Genomic DNA, 14,154 nt, shown 5'->3' on the forward strand with positions numbered 1-14,154 from the left:
ATATAGTATAGTTATTGTGGGGTTATTATATATAGTATAGTTATTGTGGGGTTATTATATATAGTATAGTTTTTGTGGGGTTATTATATAGTATAGTTATCATGTGGGGTTATTATATATAGTATAGTTATGGTGTGGTTATTATATAGTATAGTTATCATGTGGGGTTATTATATATAGTACAGTTATTGTGGGGTTATTATATATAGTATAGTTATTGTGGGGTTATTATATATAGTATAGTTTTTGTGGGGTTATTATATAGTATAGTTATCATGTGGGGTTATTATATATAGTATAGTTATGGTGTGGTTATTATATAGTATAGTTATCATGTGGGGTTATTATATATAGTACAGTTATTGTGGGGTTATTATATATAGTACAGTTATTGTGGGGTTATTATATATAGTATAGTTATCGTGGGGGTATTATATATAGTATAGTTATTGTGGGGTTATTATATATTATAGTTATCATGTGGGGTTATTATATATAGTATAGTTATCGTGGGAGTATTATATATAGTATAGTTATTGTGGGGTTATTATATATAGTATAGTTATTGTGGGGTTATTATATAGTGTAGTACTCCTATAGCTTATTGATATAATAGTATATTGTATAGTTATGAAGTTTTTGTATATTATATAATATAGTTATATAATTTTTATATATTACAATGTAGTATAATTCTCATATGGATTTTTTTATATAATAGTATTTAGTATAGTTAGCATGTAGAGTTTTTAATATAATTATAGTATAGTTATATAGATTTTATTTAATATAATATATAATTAAGCTTTTTATATAATTTAATATAGGTATCATACACAGTTCTTATAGTATAAGGCATAGTATATCATAGTTATTTATATAAAATATGCATATCATAGAGCGTTTATATAAATGGTTTAATTATAGACTTTGTGAATAATAATGTATAGTATACATATTATACTGTTTTATATAATAGTTAACATCAGTTTTTAAATAATAGTGTAGTATGGCTATCACATAGTATTATATAATATAGTGTAGTAGTTATATAGTGAATTTTTAATATTCCATTGCGTGTTGGATAGAGTCACTAATCTAATAGAACGACAAATCTGTCTCTTACACAGGAGCGTTTCGAGTCACTGTTTCGGATCTACGACGAGCAAACATCCTTCCAGATGTTTAAGAGTTTCCGGAGAGTGCGGATCAGCTTCAGCACGCCAGAGGCCGCTGCGCGTGCTCGCATCGAGCTGCACGAGTCTGAATTCAACGGCTCCAAACTCAAACTTTATTTCGCACAGGTTTGTATTTATTTTAACTATATATTTTATAGTTCTATTTTATTGGATTTCGATCTTTTTAATAATGAATTTGAAAGCTCAACAGCAGCTCTGCTTTAAACCTTACAAGCAGGTAAAAGACAGAACAGTAAAGGCAAACAACATGCTTTCCTGTCGTTATTCAGGTGCAGAACTCGGGTGAGGATGTGGATAAGGCATATCTGGCCCCACCCCAACCTGTGAAGCAGTTCCTCATCTCTCCGCCCTCTTCCCCACCTGTGGGATGGAGCCAAAGCGAAGATGCCACCCCCGTCATCAATTATGACCTTCTGTGTGCCGTGGCCAAACTGGGCCCAGGTACACACGTACACACACACACACACACACACACACACACACACATACATACACACACACACACACACACACACACCCAGCAGCAGTCAGCTCTATGTAGGCCTACATAGACACTGCTCATTGTATGTCTGTGTACAGTCATTAGGTCATTTGGTTGTGTGTGTGTGTGTGTGTGTGTGTGAATGTGAAAACTTTGTCAGTATGAGAGAGGTTCAAGAAAATGTGAGAATGTGTGTGTGTGTGAGTGTGTGTGTGTGTGTGTGTGTGTGTGAATGTGAACGCATTTTGTGTGTATGTGAGAGGTAAAGTGGGGACTCCATGAGCATTTTTGTATCAAGTACTTATTGTGTAAAAACTCAAAAGAATTGGCGAGCATTTTTGTGAATGAGTGACAAGCTTGGAATAATGATCTTAACACATCCAATATGACCTATATTAGTGCATGCAGCTCCCTCTGGTGGACAGGGGTGAACATGCAGGAGTACTGTGTGCACATATCTCATCAGCATTCTGTTACTCTTTCTGGTCTCTGTGGCAACCTTGATCTAGTAGATCATTGTCTGTGTGTCTGCATGTTTCCCACAGGGCATACGCCTTTAACTTGACAATAGCACAGTACAAGAAATCTGGTGCTATCTGATTTTAGATGTCCTGTTATTAATAGGAGCATGTAAAAGAGGTTTTGTGACAGTTGCGCCATGCCATATCTTATGCCATGCCATATCTTACTTCAGTCCAGCTAGTAATTATTGTTTTCTCCTTAGTCTTTGCTATGGACTGAAAGTAGCATTAATAGTTTTTTTCTGATCTGGTAATATCTGTTAGCCAAGGAAGGAACTGGCAACAAAAAAAGGTTTGTTTTTCAACTGATTAGTGGTTTGATATTCAATTCCAGACCTTTACATTTGAGGTTTTATCCGGTTATGAACTTCTTTATAGCCAGAACAGCTCAATCATCAGAGAGCTTTATATCAGCCAAAATCAAACAAAAGGGTGTGGTTCACTGACTCATCATGCATTGAGAGCAGAGTTGGTGTTTATTACTGCACCTCACCTCTCCTATTTCCTTGGATATTAATTATAGGCTTCAGGAATTGATCAGAAGTGGTCAGATTATTATTCCTATGCAGTTATAACAAACTCCTTTACTGGCACATGTCTGCTAACCATACCACTCCAAGCCCTGTTTTGACACTAAAAGCAGATTACTGGGATTTAATAAACAAGTGCAGGAAGCTTTTAGTACTTGTTATAAGATAAGTGGGGTAGTGTCTCTCTCAACGGCCAAAATTTCGGGTATAGAGCTATTCCTAAACACTGAAGTTGTAAATTAAGGTTTTTTTTTTTTTTTTTTTTCAACAGGGTTATTTCAATAATAATAATTTATTTGCTTAAAAATATCAGAAAAAACTTTTTGGTCACATTTATGCGAGGTCGAGGAAATATAAATTTACTATATGTAGGCTATTTTAACACATGATGTATTTATTTGTTAATGCAGTACATGACACTCTGTCTCTCTGCCACTTTCTCTGTCCCTCTCTTTCTTTCTTTCTTTCTTTGAATGTCTCTCTCTCTCTTTTTGTTCTCTGTATTTCTTCTCTTGGCCAGTCTACCTCTCTATCTCTCTGTCTCTCTCTCTCTCTCTCTCTCTCTCTCTCTCTCTCTCACACACACACACACACACACACACACACACACGCACACCAACAACAACAACAAATAAAGGAAAGGAAAAAATATGATGAATAAAATAAACACTAAACATGAATAGATATTAATTAGGTTAAATATGTTTTACAGGAAGATGTGCAGTATTGAATTCATTTATATAAATTCCATAGCTATATAAAATATTTGAATAGATAGTGTTAGGACTGGATCAGATTAGAGGTTATTAGTGTTTCTTATATGATGAAGCGTGAATATGAACATAGCTCCCAGCCGTGCACTTCCTTCATGTTCCTTTAAAACACAGCTCAGTTTGTGCTCAGAGGTTTGGGATGATTTCTGTGAATTGATGGTAATATTCCTGTCTAATGTGGTTATATTTTGGACAGATCAAAGTGAAATGTGTCTCTGCTTCTTCTTCCTGTAGGTCACAGTGTTTACAACGTGTTTTTTTTTTTTTAAATCTCTCTTTCTCTGTCTCTTTGCCTCTGTCCCCCCCCCCCCCCCCCCCCCCGTCTCTCTCTGTCTATCTTTCTCTCTCTCGCTCTCTCGCTCTCTCTCCCTCTCTCTCCTTCTCTCTCTCTCTCTCTCTGTCCAGGTGAGAAATATGAGCTGCACGCAGGTACGGATTCCACTCCCAGCGTGGTCGTGCACGTCTGCGAGAGCGAGACGGAGGAGGACGACGAGGCCCGGCCCAAGATGAAAATCGTCCAGACACGACGTCCCGACAGCCCTCCGAAAGTCTACAACTAAACCTGCCTCTCTGCACGTTTCCTTTGTCTAAATCTCTTTCTCTCTCTCTCTCTCATATGGAGGCAAAGACACCCTTCATTTCAGCTCTAATTTAAAAAAAAAAAAAAAAAAACACTTCTAAAATCGAAAAGAAATTTAGAGTGGAGAGCGTTTCTCGCTCGCGATGGGAAAGGACCGAGTTAGTCTTGACTGGAAGAACTGACACAGACACGTCACTGTCTCACAGAAAAGCAAAGTTAGCATGGAAGGGTGGGGGTGGGGTGGGTTGGAGGGTGGATGGTTAAGAAACCTCCTGCAATCAGAGCACTTTTCATTCACACACTCATGTAGTCTCAAAATAGTATAGCATTAGAGGATCAGTAGATATCTAAATGTATCTAAATGTAGTAGTAGGTGCTGAAGTAGTGGTTTCATATCAGGCTTTATTTCTAACATTCAGTAACTGATCATGGAGGAGTAACACGAAGGGAAACTACGGTTTTCCTTTTTTGCAGATTTTGACTCGTCACATATCAGGTGATGTGTAGGGTTTATACAGTCCACGTGATCCAGATGTGTGTGTGTGTTAGTGATGCATTAAGGTGCAGAGAGAAAGTGAGAAGTTAATTGTACACACACCAACTGCTGGTTGTTGTCTTCTGAAAGGGTTGGAATATTTTTTTTTTTTTTTTTTACTTATAAACTTGGAAATGTTTGTTTACTAAACTATATGTGTGTTGTTGTGATTAATATTGTTCTTAACATGTATTTGATACCACAAGCATTCTTTGCATGTTAACTGCTATAGCTGAACACAGAGTGTTTTATACTGAACGACAGAAATCAAACGATCCTGACGTTAGCCTTCAATACATATCCTGCTGCTGCTCGGGAGTCTAGAAGGCTGTAAAGGCATTACGATCGGAGCATTTGTCTGTATATCTGTAGTTTAGTTGTTGTTTTATTTTTGTTTTTGGGGTTTGTTTTTTTTTTTTTAGAGATAGCAGCTTCCTGCTGTGAATTACAGAGGAGGAAATCGTTTATGCATTTTAATTTTCAGTTCTTCGAGTCTAGTCTCAGCACGGTGCTTTCCGTCTGTTTCTGCTCAGCTTGCTTGGTGTTTTTGTGAAATCAGAGAATTAAACCCGTTGGGATTTTGTCATTTATAAAGAAAAACGCATGAACTCTCAACCGATGAAAGTCGTCACATGAAATGCCTTTTAACTTATGAAATAAGGTGTCATGTGATTAACATTTTGTGACGTAAAAAAGACCGGTGGAAAAGCAACGTGGAAAAGAATTCGTTCGGTATGGGAAATGTCATTTTGACTTACAGGTGCATAGGACACAATGGCTTGTTTAAATCCTGTAAGATAATCCTACGAAGGGTTCACTTTGCTCAGCATGTCCTCCATTTGTGCTCTTGAGGCACACACACGTTTTACACGCCGCAGCCAGTTGCAACAGCAGAACGTACGCTCTTTCATATGATAGTTTCAACATAAACGGCTGCCATGAAAAAATAATAATAATAAATTATAATAATAATAAGCCTTACGTTGTACATCTTAAACTTTCCATCAACCCCCTAAAAGATGCAACGTTCATTATAAATAAAATCCAAACTGGACAATGTAAAAGAACACTTATACGTTTTTGTTTTCTTTGCATTTTATTAGGATGATTTCTTCATGTAAATAGTTATATCACATCACTCTTCATGGACAACTCACGGAAATAGGTTTCTGTAACAGGGTGTATTTAAACGTAAAGGATTATAATACAACAAATTTGCTGGGGGGTTTTTTGTTGTTGTTTTTTTTAAATATAAAATTCTTTTCCTTTGTCATCAGACTGAGACATTGGCAAGGTAATACACACCACGAAAGATTTTAAAAGGTAACCGTTAAACTAATACTGTCTGAAAGGCACATTGGATTAGTAGACTAGTCATTAGTTATTTTTTCATGGGTATGATTTGGTACTAAAATGCTGTTAAATGTGTGGCATTAGAGCCCAAGCAGCAGAACAGAACAAGTGCATACAGTAATAAAATACAAGAGATGGATCAATCGAGTCACGGTGTTGTTGTAAGACACAATCCATTTGATTTTCCTCATTTATCTAGGTATAGTTATATTTTACTTGTGCTTGAAGTTGCACCACTAGTTACTGCATAGCTTTAATACCTTACCTGTCTGGTGTGGCTGCAATTCTACACCCATTGCTTCTACGCGCAATGTATGGTTTAGGACTGACTTGCAGTCAAGACTTGCATTCAGCTGGTGCAGCTGTTGAGAATTGAGTCCAGAAATATTATTATTATTATTATTATTATTATTATTATTATGAAATAATCATTGATCTGTTTGGTTATTTGCATGATTTGGTAAATATACGCGGACAGAATGACTACCAAAACGCTGTTGTGAATGTAAATCAACCACAAAGAAAGTAGTAAGAATATGAATACAGATCAGACGCTCGTATATATTTTGTACAGTGGTGAGAAAATCTCTAAATGAGGTTTGATTCCTGGCGGAAATATGTTGATTGCTTTGTATAATACTTTGTCAGTGTTGCTGTAAACAGCTTGGGCACATGGTTGTCATTTTTTTCTTTTTGTCTATTGAGTCCTTTTGTATGTCCTTTACTGCGTCACTCTTGCTGTCGTTTTTTAACACGACTCTATGCCTATTGTCTGGTTGTGCCGCTCTTCCTGTAGTCTTATGTGCTGTCTAAATTTACAAGCTTGCTTTGACTTGCTGGGACTGACAGATGCTCATTGATTTCACTATAAACTGGTCTAAATATTTTCAAAAGCCAAGTCAGGTGTTGGTGTTGTTTAGAGTCATTTTTATGGATGAGGGAAACGAATGCACGGCTTTTACTTTGTCCGTTCGTCCTGTTTGTACCGTTTTGTAATGACTTAGTCAGCGAAGCAGGCAAGAGGACGAATGACGAGATAAATAAAGAACAGGATTAATGTAACCGCCAGATGAAAGGACACATCTAACCAAGATAGTTTGAAAACGACTAGCCAGATACACATCCAGGATAAATCCGGAGCCTGAGAGAACAAGCGGGAAAAGAGAAGGAAAATAAACCCTTCTTCCAAATTGTGTATAATATGATATGCGAGAAAATAAGGACTATGGATGCACAGTAATCTCCACCCCAGGAATTCATATATTATTTTATTTCCTTTAGTTTCTGTTAATGTCTGGAATATTTTGAACCCAGTCAGTGTTCAGGCAACTAAAACATTTGAGTGACTGGGCAAGCACAGTGGACCTTCCAGGAAATGGCTAGCTAGTAAATGTGTATCATTTGTCCACCCCTGTGCATCAGTATTGTACAATGCAGTCAACATGTTTTTGGGAGTAATCGGACCTCAGACCTTTCCCATGAAAGAGAGGAAGGTGTCACTTTGATCGCAGAATCTTTCAATGATGATGATGAAGACCACCTTAAATGTTAAAACGCACATGAACAAATTACATATTAACCACGTACTCTGTGGGAAGCCGAGGGAAGCGTTTCAACATGACCACATGCAATTTCAAATGTGTTGTGTAAAAAAGGATGCTCTTAGCATGCGAGATAATGTTTTATCCAATACGAGAATTCAAACTGGAAAAAAAAAAAAAAAAAAAAAACGTATCACATGCACGTAAGGCAGATCAACTGTGATTGGTCGCCTGCATCAGAAGTCTGTGCTTTGGCTGATCGCTTCATGTTGTCGTTTTTCTCTGTGTCAAACCAATGAAGCCGAGCCTTTCCTGAGAAGCCAAACTTTTTCTTTTTTTCTTTTTTTTTTTTTTTAAAGAAAAGTGCATGTTTATGTGAATCGGCTACCTCTGAGGGCTCGTGTCATGAAAGCACTTTATCACTGCTGAAGATGTATCTTTGAGCTACCAGCCTTTGAGCTGTACATCATTTTAATTTTGTTTGTAGGGTTGTTTTCAGGTAGCCTTGTCACCAGCAGAATACTGATTTGAGTGTATCACACCACTCAGTGTTGCTGTTTTACCTGCTTGTTTTGCCTAGGCAGAGTGAGGACTTTGTGTATACAGAGAAACAATGCGGTGTTGTTAAAACGTCTGGGGCGAGTGAGTGTGTGTGTGTGTGTGTGGCGGGCTGTTTGATGTTTCAAGTGTACATGTACACCTTAAAAAGAGACAGAGAGAACCATAACAACAGAGCATCTGACTTTTCCCGACGTATCTGATGCTCCGCAGGTGACTACGCTGATGACAATGATGCTTGTTTTAGTTAGTTAGGTTTTTTTTGTTTTGTTTTGTTTTGTTTGTTTGTTTTGTTGGTTTTTTTTTAAACTTCTTGTGCGGCTTCACATTTCTGTACTTTAAAAATTCTACATGTTGGACTTTGTAATGTGATGAACTCCGCATTTTAGTTATTTTATTTTCTGGAATTGCACAAAATGTCAATTCTGTCACTGTTGAAATATGAATATTGTCTTGTACCGTAGCTAGTACCTAAAGAAGAAAACAAAACGTAGCATCGAAGCAATAATTTCCCTGTTGTTTATCTGCGTCTCTTCTCCTATAGGTGTTTCTTTGATGAATTGTATCCCTAACTGTCTAATTGCTTATGTTTGTGTAGGTATTATTGTCAATTGTTTCACACAGATATATATATATATATATAAACAATAATTCCTAAAACATTTTTGTTGTTTTTGTTTCTTTATTTTATTTGTTTCTTTATTGTCCTTTTGTGTCTTTAACATCTTGTCCCTGAACCCTGAACTTGTAAAAAAAAAAAAAAAAAAAAAAAAAAAAAAAAAAAAAAAAAAAAAACCTATAATACAGATCTTTTATCACTTTAGAATTTTCTATTCTGATTGGTCAGAAGGTGTAGATTCATTTTCTAAAACAATAACATCAAAGTACATGTTTATATTAATGCGCTTGTTCGAAGACGTTATTGTTTCTGTAGTAATAACATACACAGGGACTTGTATGGTGGACGTTTCACATAATCGTTGATATGACGAAGCTTTCGGTAAGGAGATGTTTATTTAACGATTATGGGAGGAGTCTCCAGTGTCTGCGTATCGTAACAATCAGTAAGTTTTCCGCTATCGGGATAGTCTTCAGGACCAACTCGTTTTACAGACATTACAAGATATTAAATGTAAGTCTAAATTGATCATTTATTTTTAAAAAAATAAAAATTAATGAATACAAATGTACTCAATGGCAAGTTGCTTTGGTGTAAGAGAAAACATTTCAGGACGTGCTGCTGTAAGTATTTTGGTAAGTATTTTGTCTGTGTGAAGTTGCATGTGAATGTGTGTGTGTACGTAGCGTGTGTGCATAGTGCCCTATGGTGCATTGGTATAACATCCAATGTGACCCTGACTAGGGTAAAGAGGTTAATGAAGATAAATGAACGAATATACATACGAATATCATGTAACTAACATAACTGTACATACTTTTACAGGTTGCAAATAGACATGTCAACTTTTTTTGGCTCGAGTAAGTACACAAGAGTATCTTGACATGTTGGGAAAAGACTCTCTCTCTCTCTGAGGTATTTACATATATGTAACAGTGTCAAGGTAATCACATTTATATGAGCTGTTAGTTTTCCGATAAGATTATATCAGGAAGTGCATAATTACCAGCTTATTTCCATGAGGATGGTGCTGAATTTGTTGCGTTGCTATGCCACAATACAATACTGTAGAGGAACATGTAGGCTTTAAAATAAATGAGAGTTCCTGTGTAGTTAGTGTGTATTGTATGTCCTGCCACCAGTTCATATGAATATTAGTTGAATATTAGCAAGTTTCCTCTGTAACTGAGGAACAGTGCAAACGATTGCATTTGGGGGTGTTGTAAAGTTACCCTACAGATCAGGTTGTTCACCAAGTAGGTTATTCGTTCCTCTCAACTCATCTCATGCAACACCCTGTGAATCATCAGCTTTCAAAGGCTGTGTTCTAACACAAAGGAAGATAGAAATGTGAAATATGGAAATGAGAAGCTTCTGGGCTGAATACAGTGGCTAGGTTATTTCAGGTCTTGGGTAAGAGAGACAGAGAGAGAGAGAGACTGAGACTACTCATTTTCCAGGTTTATCTGATTCGTCCACATGCCAGAGGGAGCAAGGCCGCATGGAGGAAAGTCAAGGCTCTGTTTTCAGGAAACAATCAGCCATTTGTTGGTTTTAATGGATACCTTTCATCAGTGCTCATATTGACTAGTGTTAGGGACAGGTATTTAATCTTGATTTAGACAGTTTTATTTCATTTAAAATATAGTGTCGTAATAATAATAATAATAATAATAATAATAATAATAATAATAATAATAATAATAATAATAATAATGTCAGTTCTGCAGATGAAAAATATATTTTTGTTTAATGTGGAGCTTGTCAGTATAATTTAAGACATAAATTGCAAAAAGAAACTGTATAAATGTTTGCTATTTTGTAACAAATAATTGAGAACTAATGTATTATTATTGATTTATATAAGTAAGTAAGTAAGTAAGGGGGGGGGGGGTGCTTAGTGGTTAGTACGTTTGCCTCGCACCTTTAGGGTTGGGGGTTCGTTTCCCACCTCCACCCTGTGTGCACGGAGTTTACATGTTCTCCCCATGCTAAAAGACTTGCGTTGAGTGTGTGTGAGTGTGCCCTGTGATGGGTTGGCACTCCGTCCAGGGTGTCCCCTGCCTTGCGCTCAGAGTCCCCTGGGATTGGCTCCAGTCTCCCCGCGACCCTGTATAGGATAAGCGGTCCAGAAATGGATAGATGGATAGATGGATAAGCAAGTAAGATACAAGATAAATGTGCCTGTGACGACAAGGAGGGAGGGGCCAGGCTGTGAGGATACATGCCTGGCACTGAGTTGTCTAATCAGTCAGAGAGAGCGATAAAGGAGTGGCTGGAAGCACGAGAGAGAGAAAGAAAGAGACAGACAGACACAGTGAGAGAGACAGAGACGCATGCACACTTTGTGTTTGAGTTCTGTTTGTGTTAGTTTTGAGTTTCGTTTATTATTAAACTTTACGTTTATGTTCAGCTGGTTCCCGCCTCCTCCTTGCCCATGGTTTAAGTTTGTTACAGTGGATAGCTAAAGGAAAGGTGGATAACAGTTACAAACGGATCATATAGACTTTGCAGGTGCTTTATGAACAGTGATTTGATCATTTATTTATCATTCATTTAAAAGTTCAGCAAATTGTTCTCCAGACAGCGATTGAACAGCTTTGTCTTCCAGTCTGCCACTTAGTTTTATCTGTTAATGAAAAGCTCATCTGTAAACTCTCCGTTCCCACACATGAATACAAAGCTCTGCTCCCAGAACCTACAGTGCTTCAATTAAAGTTAGCATTAGCAAGGACTATCATCACTTTCAAGCGCACTTAGCCATTCAACTGCTTGAAAGCCAAATTATAACACTATAAACACACAAAGTACTATTCCTATGTCTCTAAATATCTCCTTAGGAATCCTTGCAGAAGTTAAATCATATTAAGGGAACATGGAGCAGAAGGAATAAAAGAAATAAAGGCTTGGACACACAATTTTTTGTTTTATTTACTTGGAGAATGATTACAGTATTTGGGGTCCCTACACATTGTTTTTCTTTCTTTAAAAAAAATGGTTTCTTTGTATTTCACCCTAGCCTCCAGGGACAGGGGAAATGCTGGTACATTCAGGATTGTTTAACACTGACTTTTTAGTTATAAACTGCTAAAACTAAATATTATTCATTAGTTTGTTTGTTCATTATTACATAACTCAGCATTAGCCAGTCACATTTGTAGTAATTTGTGTTTGATCCAGGCAGTGTTATTAGACTACACAGAACACTGTGCTACAGCCAACATGAGGTAAGATGATCTGTTTTATTGCTGCCACGAGCAGTGTTTATTGGTACATGCCAGTTCGCACTTATTCTAGTCAATGTGCTAGTCAATATGTATTGTATTGGTATTATAGATTTATTTGTATTATTTTTTGCATTGTGTTTTTTTCTCTCAGCACTCATTGTGAATACATATTCTCTGTCCTCTCCAGATTCAATGAGAACAAAATATTTGCCACAGTATATAATGTGACATACGTATCTAACATATAGCCTTTGAAGCTTAAGTCTCTGCGGTAAGCTGTATCGCTCTCTCTGTCTCCCTGCCTGTCTCTGTCTCTCTCACTTTCAACATTGTCATTGTGTCGTATAAATCGGAGACAATGACACATTCCTTTTAGTCAGCCAATAGCTATTTTGTCAGCACATGTAGACATTCTTCTTGTTTTTTAATTTACTACACTTGTATATTTGCCATCCACAGCACCTCAGAATACAGAGCATTATGTGCATTCAAGAAACTCTATTTAAATTCTGTGTTTTATACTTGAAGTCAAAGTTTATGCCAAGTAAAGGCTTTAAAGCTGCTCCACCTCTCTCTCCAATATGCCACCAGGATTGAATGGATAGCTTCTCAACATGCTTGAGACCAGGTAAAAAGTGTATGCGGTTCGCATCAGACAACAATCCACAAAAGTTCTGGAAACTTGCCTTTCATAACATAATCTGCTTAGAACGTAGCACCGCTAGAATCAATGGGGCAAAAAAGCACACAATTAACTAATGGGTAGGTATGGTCCAAGTCTTAAAAGAACTATTTTAAGATGTGTATGTAGTGCTTAATAACTGAATAATCCGTTGCCATGATTTGGCTGTTCGCCATTGGGTTTTTTGTTTTGATATTTTTTATATTCTTTTTACTGATTACTAATAAAATTACTCACTAATTTACTAATTCTTTTTAATAATTCACTTCTGTTAGTTGTACTGGCATCTTTATTAGCCTATGTGTTCTCTTTTATATATATATATATATTTGAGTGTTTCATCTTTCTTAAGTAATAATAATACAAATATAATCACAGAAAGTGTATGTATTAATATAACATGATTCTGCAGAGTGATTGTGCAATTGGTACTGAAAACAAATTGGTAAACACTTCCAATCTATGAATCTATTAGCCAGATGTGTACATGAGCAAAGGTTGTTGTCTATCAGGCAATTAGGGGAGAGATGGAGAGGTAGACAGACATCATCTTTTAAAAAATTAACTACAAATGAACATATAAATAATTGAGTATGCAAGTGGCCATTTCTGATTTGTATGTTCATGCATATTCATGAATCCTGGCATTGTTTAGAGAAATTAAAATTGTAAAGATGATCTTGTAACATTTTAGTACTTTCGACAGGACACTTTATTATGCAACATATCGATTATTCCGATCAGATAATGCCAGACATTTATTACTGACAGAATTTTCAAATAATCTTGTTTAAATTGGAAGGAAGCAGACTGAGCCACTTCTGCCACCACCATGTCACCTTGTCTGAAAGCTGAGCCGGATGCTCGTGAGAAACCAGGTTGATGTAACAGAAACCAGAAAAACTATTTTCACTAGAAAACTAAAAAAAAACCCACCATTATTAGTCTTGCATCCAGTCACAGAAGCTTTTAAATGAAGGGAAAGAAGTCAGAAGTGTTCAGATAGGATTGGTGGAGAGACAGAGAGTTAGGGAAAGGGTAGATATGCACCACACATTCTTCATTCATATAAAAGTACAATTACTTATTGGAATCTGGTAAAAGTTGAAGCACAACTTCAATTCTTTTCTCAAAGTAGAAAATGATAAACTCCTAAATCTGAATGTAATTGTCCGTCCGTCCATCCATCCATCCATCTTCTGTACCGCTGATCCTTATCCTATACAGTGTCTTTTGTTCGTCCTATATATTCACTGATCCGTTTACATTTCTGATTCACCTCTACATCCATGTTTATTATTTTCACAGGATCCGTAAAGGAATACTCCAGCATCTTTCACACATTATATTAGCGTTAGTATTTGTGTAGCACAACGTTTTGTATTTGTATTCGTATCTTTATTCCACTTGATGGCATTTCCTATTGTCTTCTCTTCTCCCCTTTTTCAGCCTCAGCATTAGAAAGAGTATCAGTACGTCACTGAAAAAAGCTGACTAAACCTGCAGTGAATTGCGTGTTTCAAAAGAAATGTGTGAAGAAATTAGGGTAAAAGCC

At 36.5% G+C, this 14,154-nt stretch overlaps 1 protein-coding gene across 2 annotated transcripts in view; it reads left to right on the plus strand.

Annotated features, from left to right (window-relative positions):
• The window catches only part of LOC128612690 (calcipressin-3-like), a 30,686-nt gene extending 21,839 nt beyond the window's left edge, over positions 1 to 8,847 (plus strand). For both annotated transcript variants that reach the window (XM_053633035.1, XM_053633036.1), the window contains 3 exons: positions 1,131 to 1,304; positions 1,469 to 1,640; positions 3,910 to 8,847. In XM_053633035.1, coding sequence (XP_053489010.1) covers positions 1,131 to 1,304; positions 1,469 to 1,640; positions 3,910 to 4,064 — 501 coding nt within the window. In that variant the 3' untranslated portion in view covers positions 4,065 to 8,847. The remainder of the gene's footprint in view (positions 1 to 1,130; positions 1,305 to 1,468; positions 1,641 to 3,909) is intronic.
• Positions 8,848 to 14,154: the final 5,307 nt, after the last annotated feature.

The sequence above is a fragment of the Ictalurus furcatus genome, chromosome 9, assembly GCF_023375685.1.
Source record: "Ictalurus furcatus strain D&B chromosome 9, Billie_1.0, whole genome shotgun sequence".
Lineage (NCBI taxonomy): Eukaryota > Metazoa > Chordata > Actinopteri > Siluriformes > Ictaluridae > Ictalurus > Ictalurus furcatus.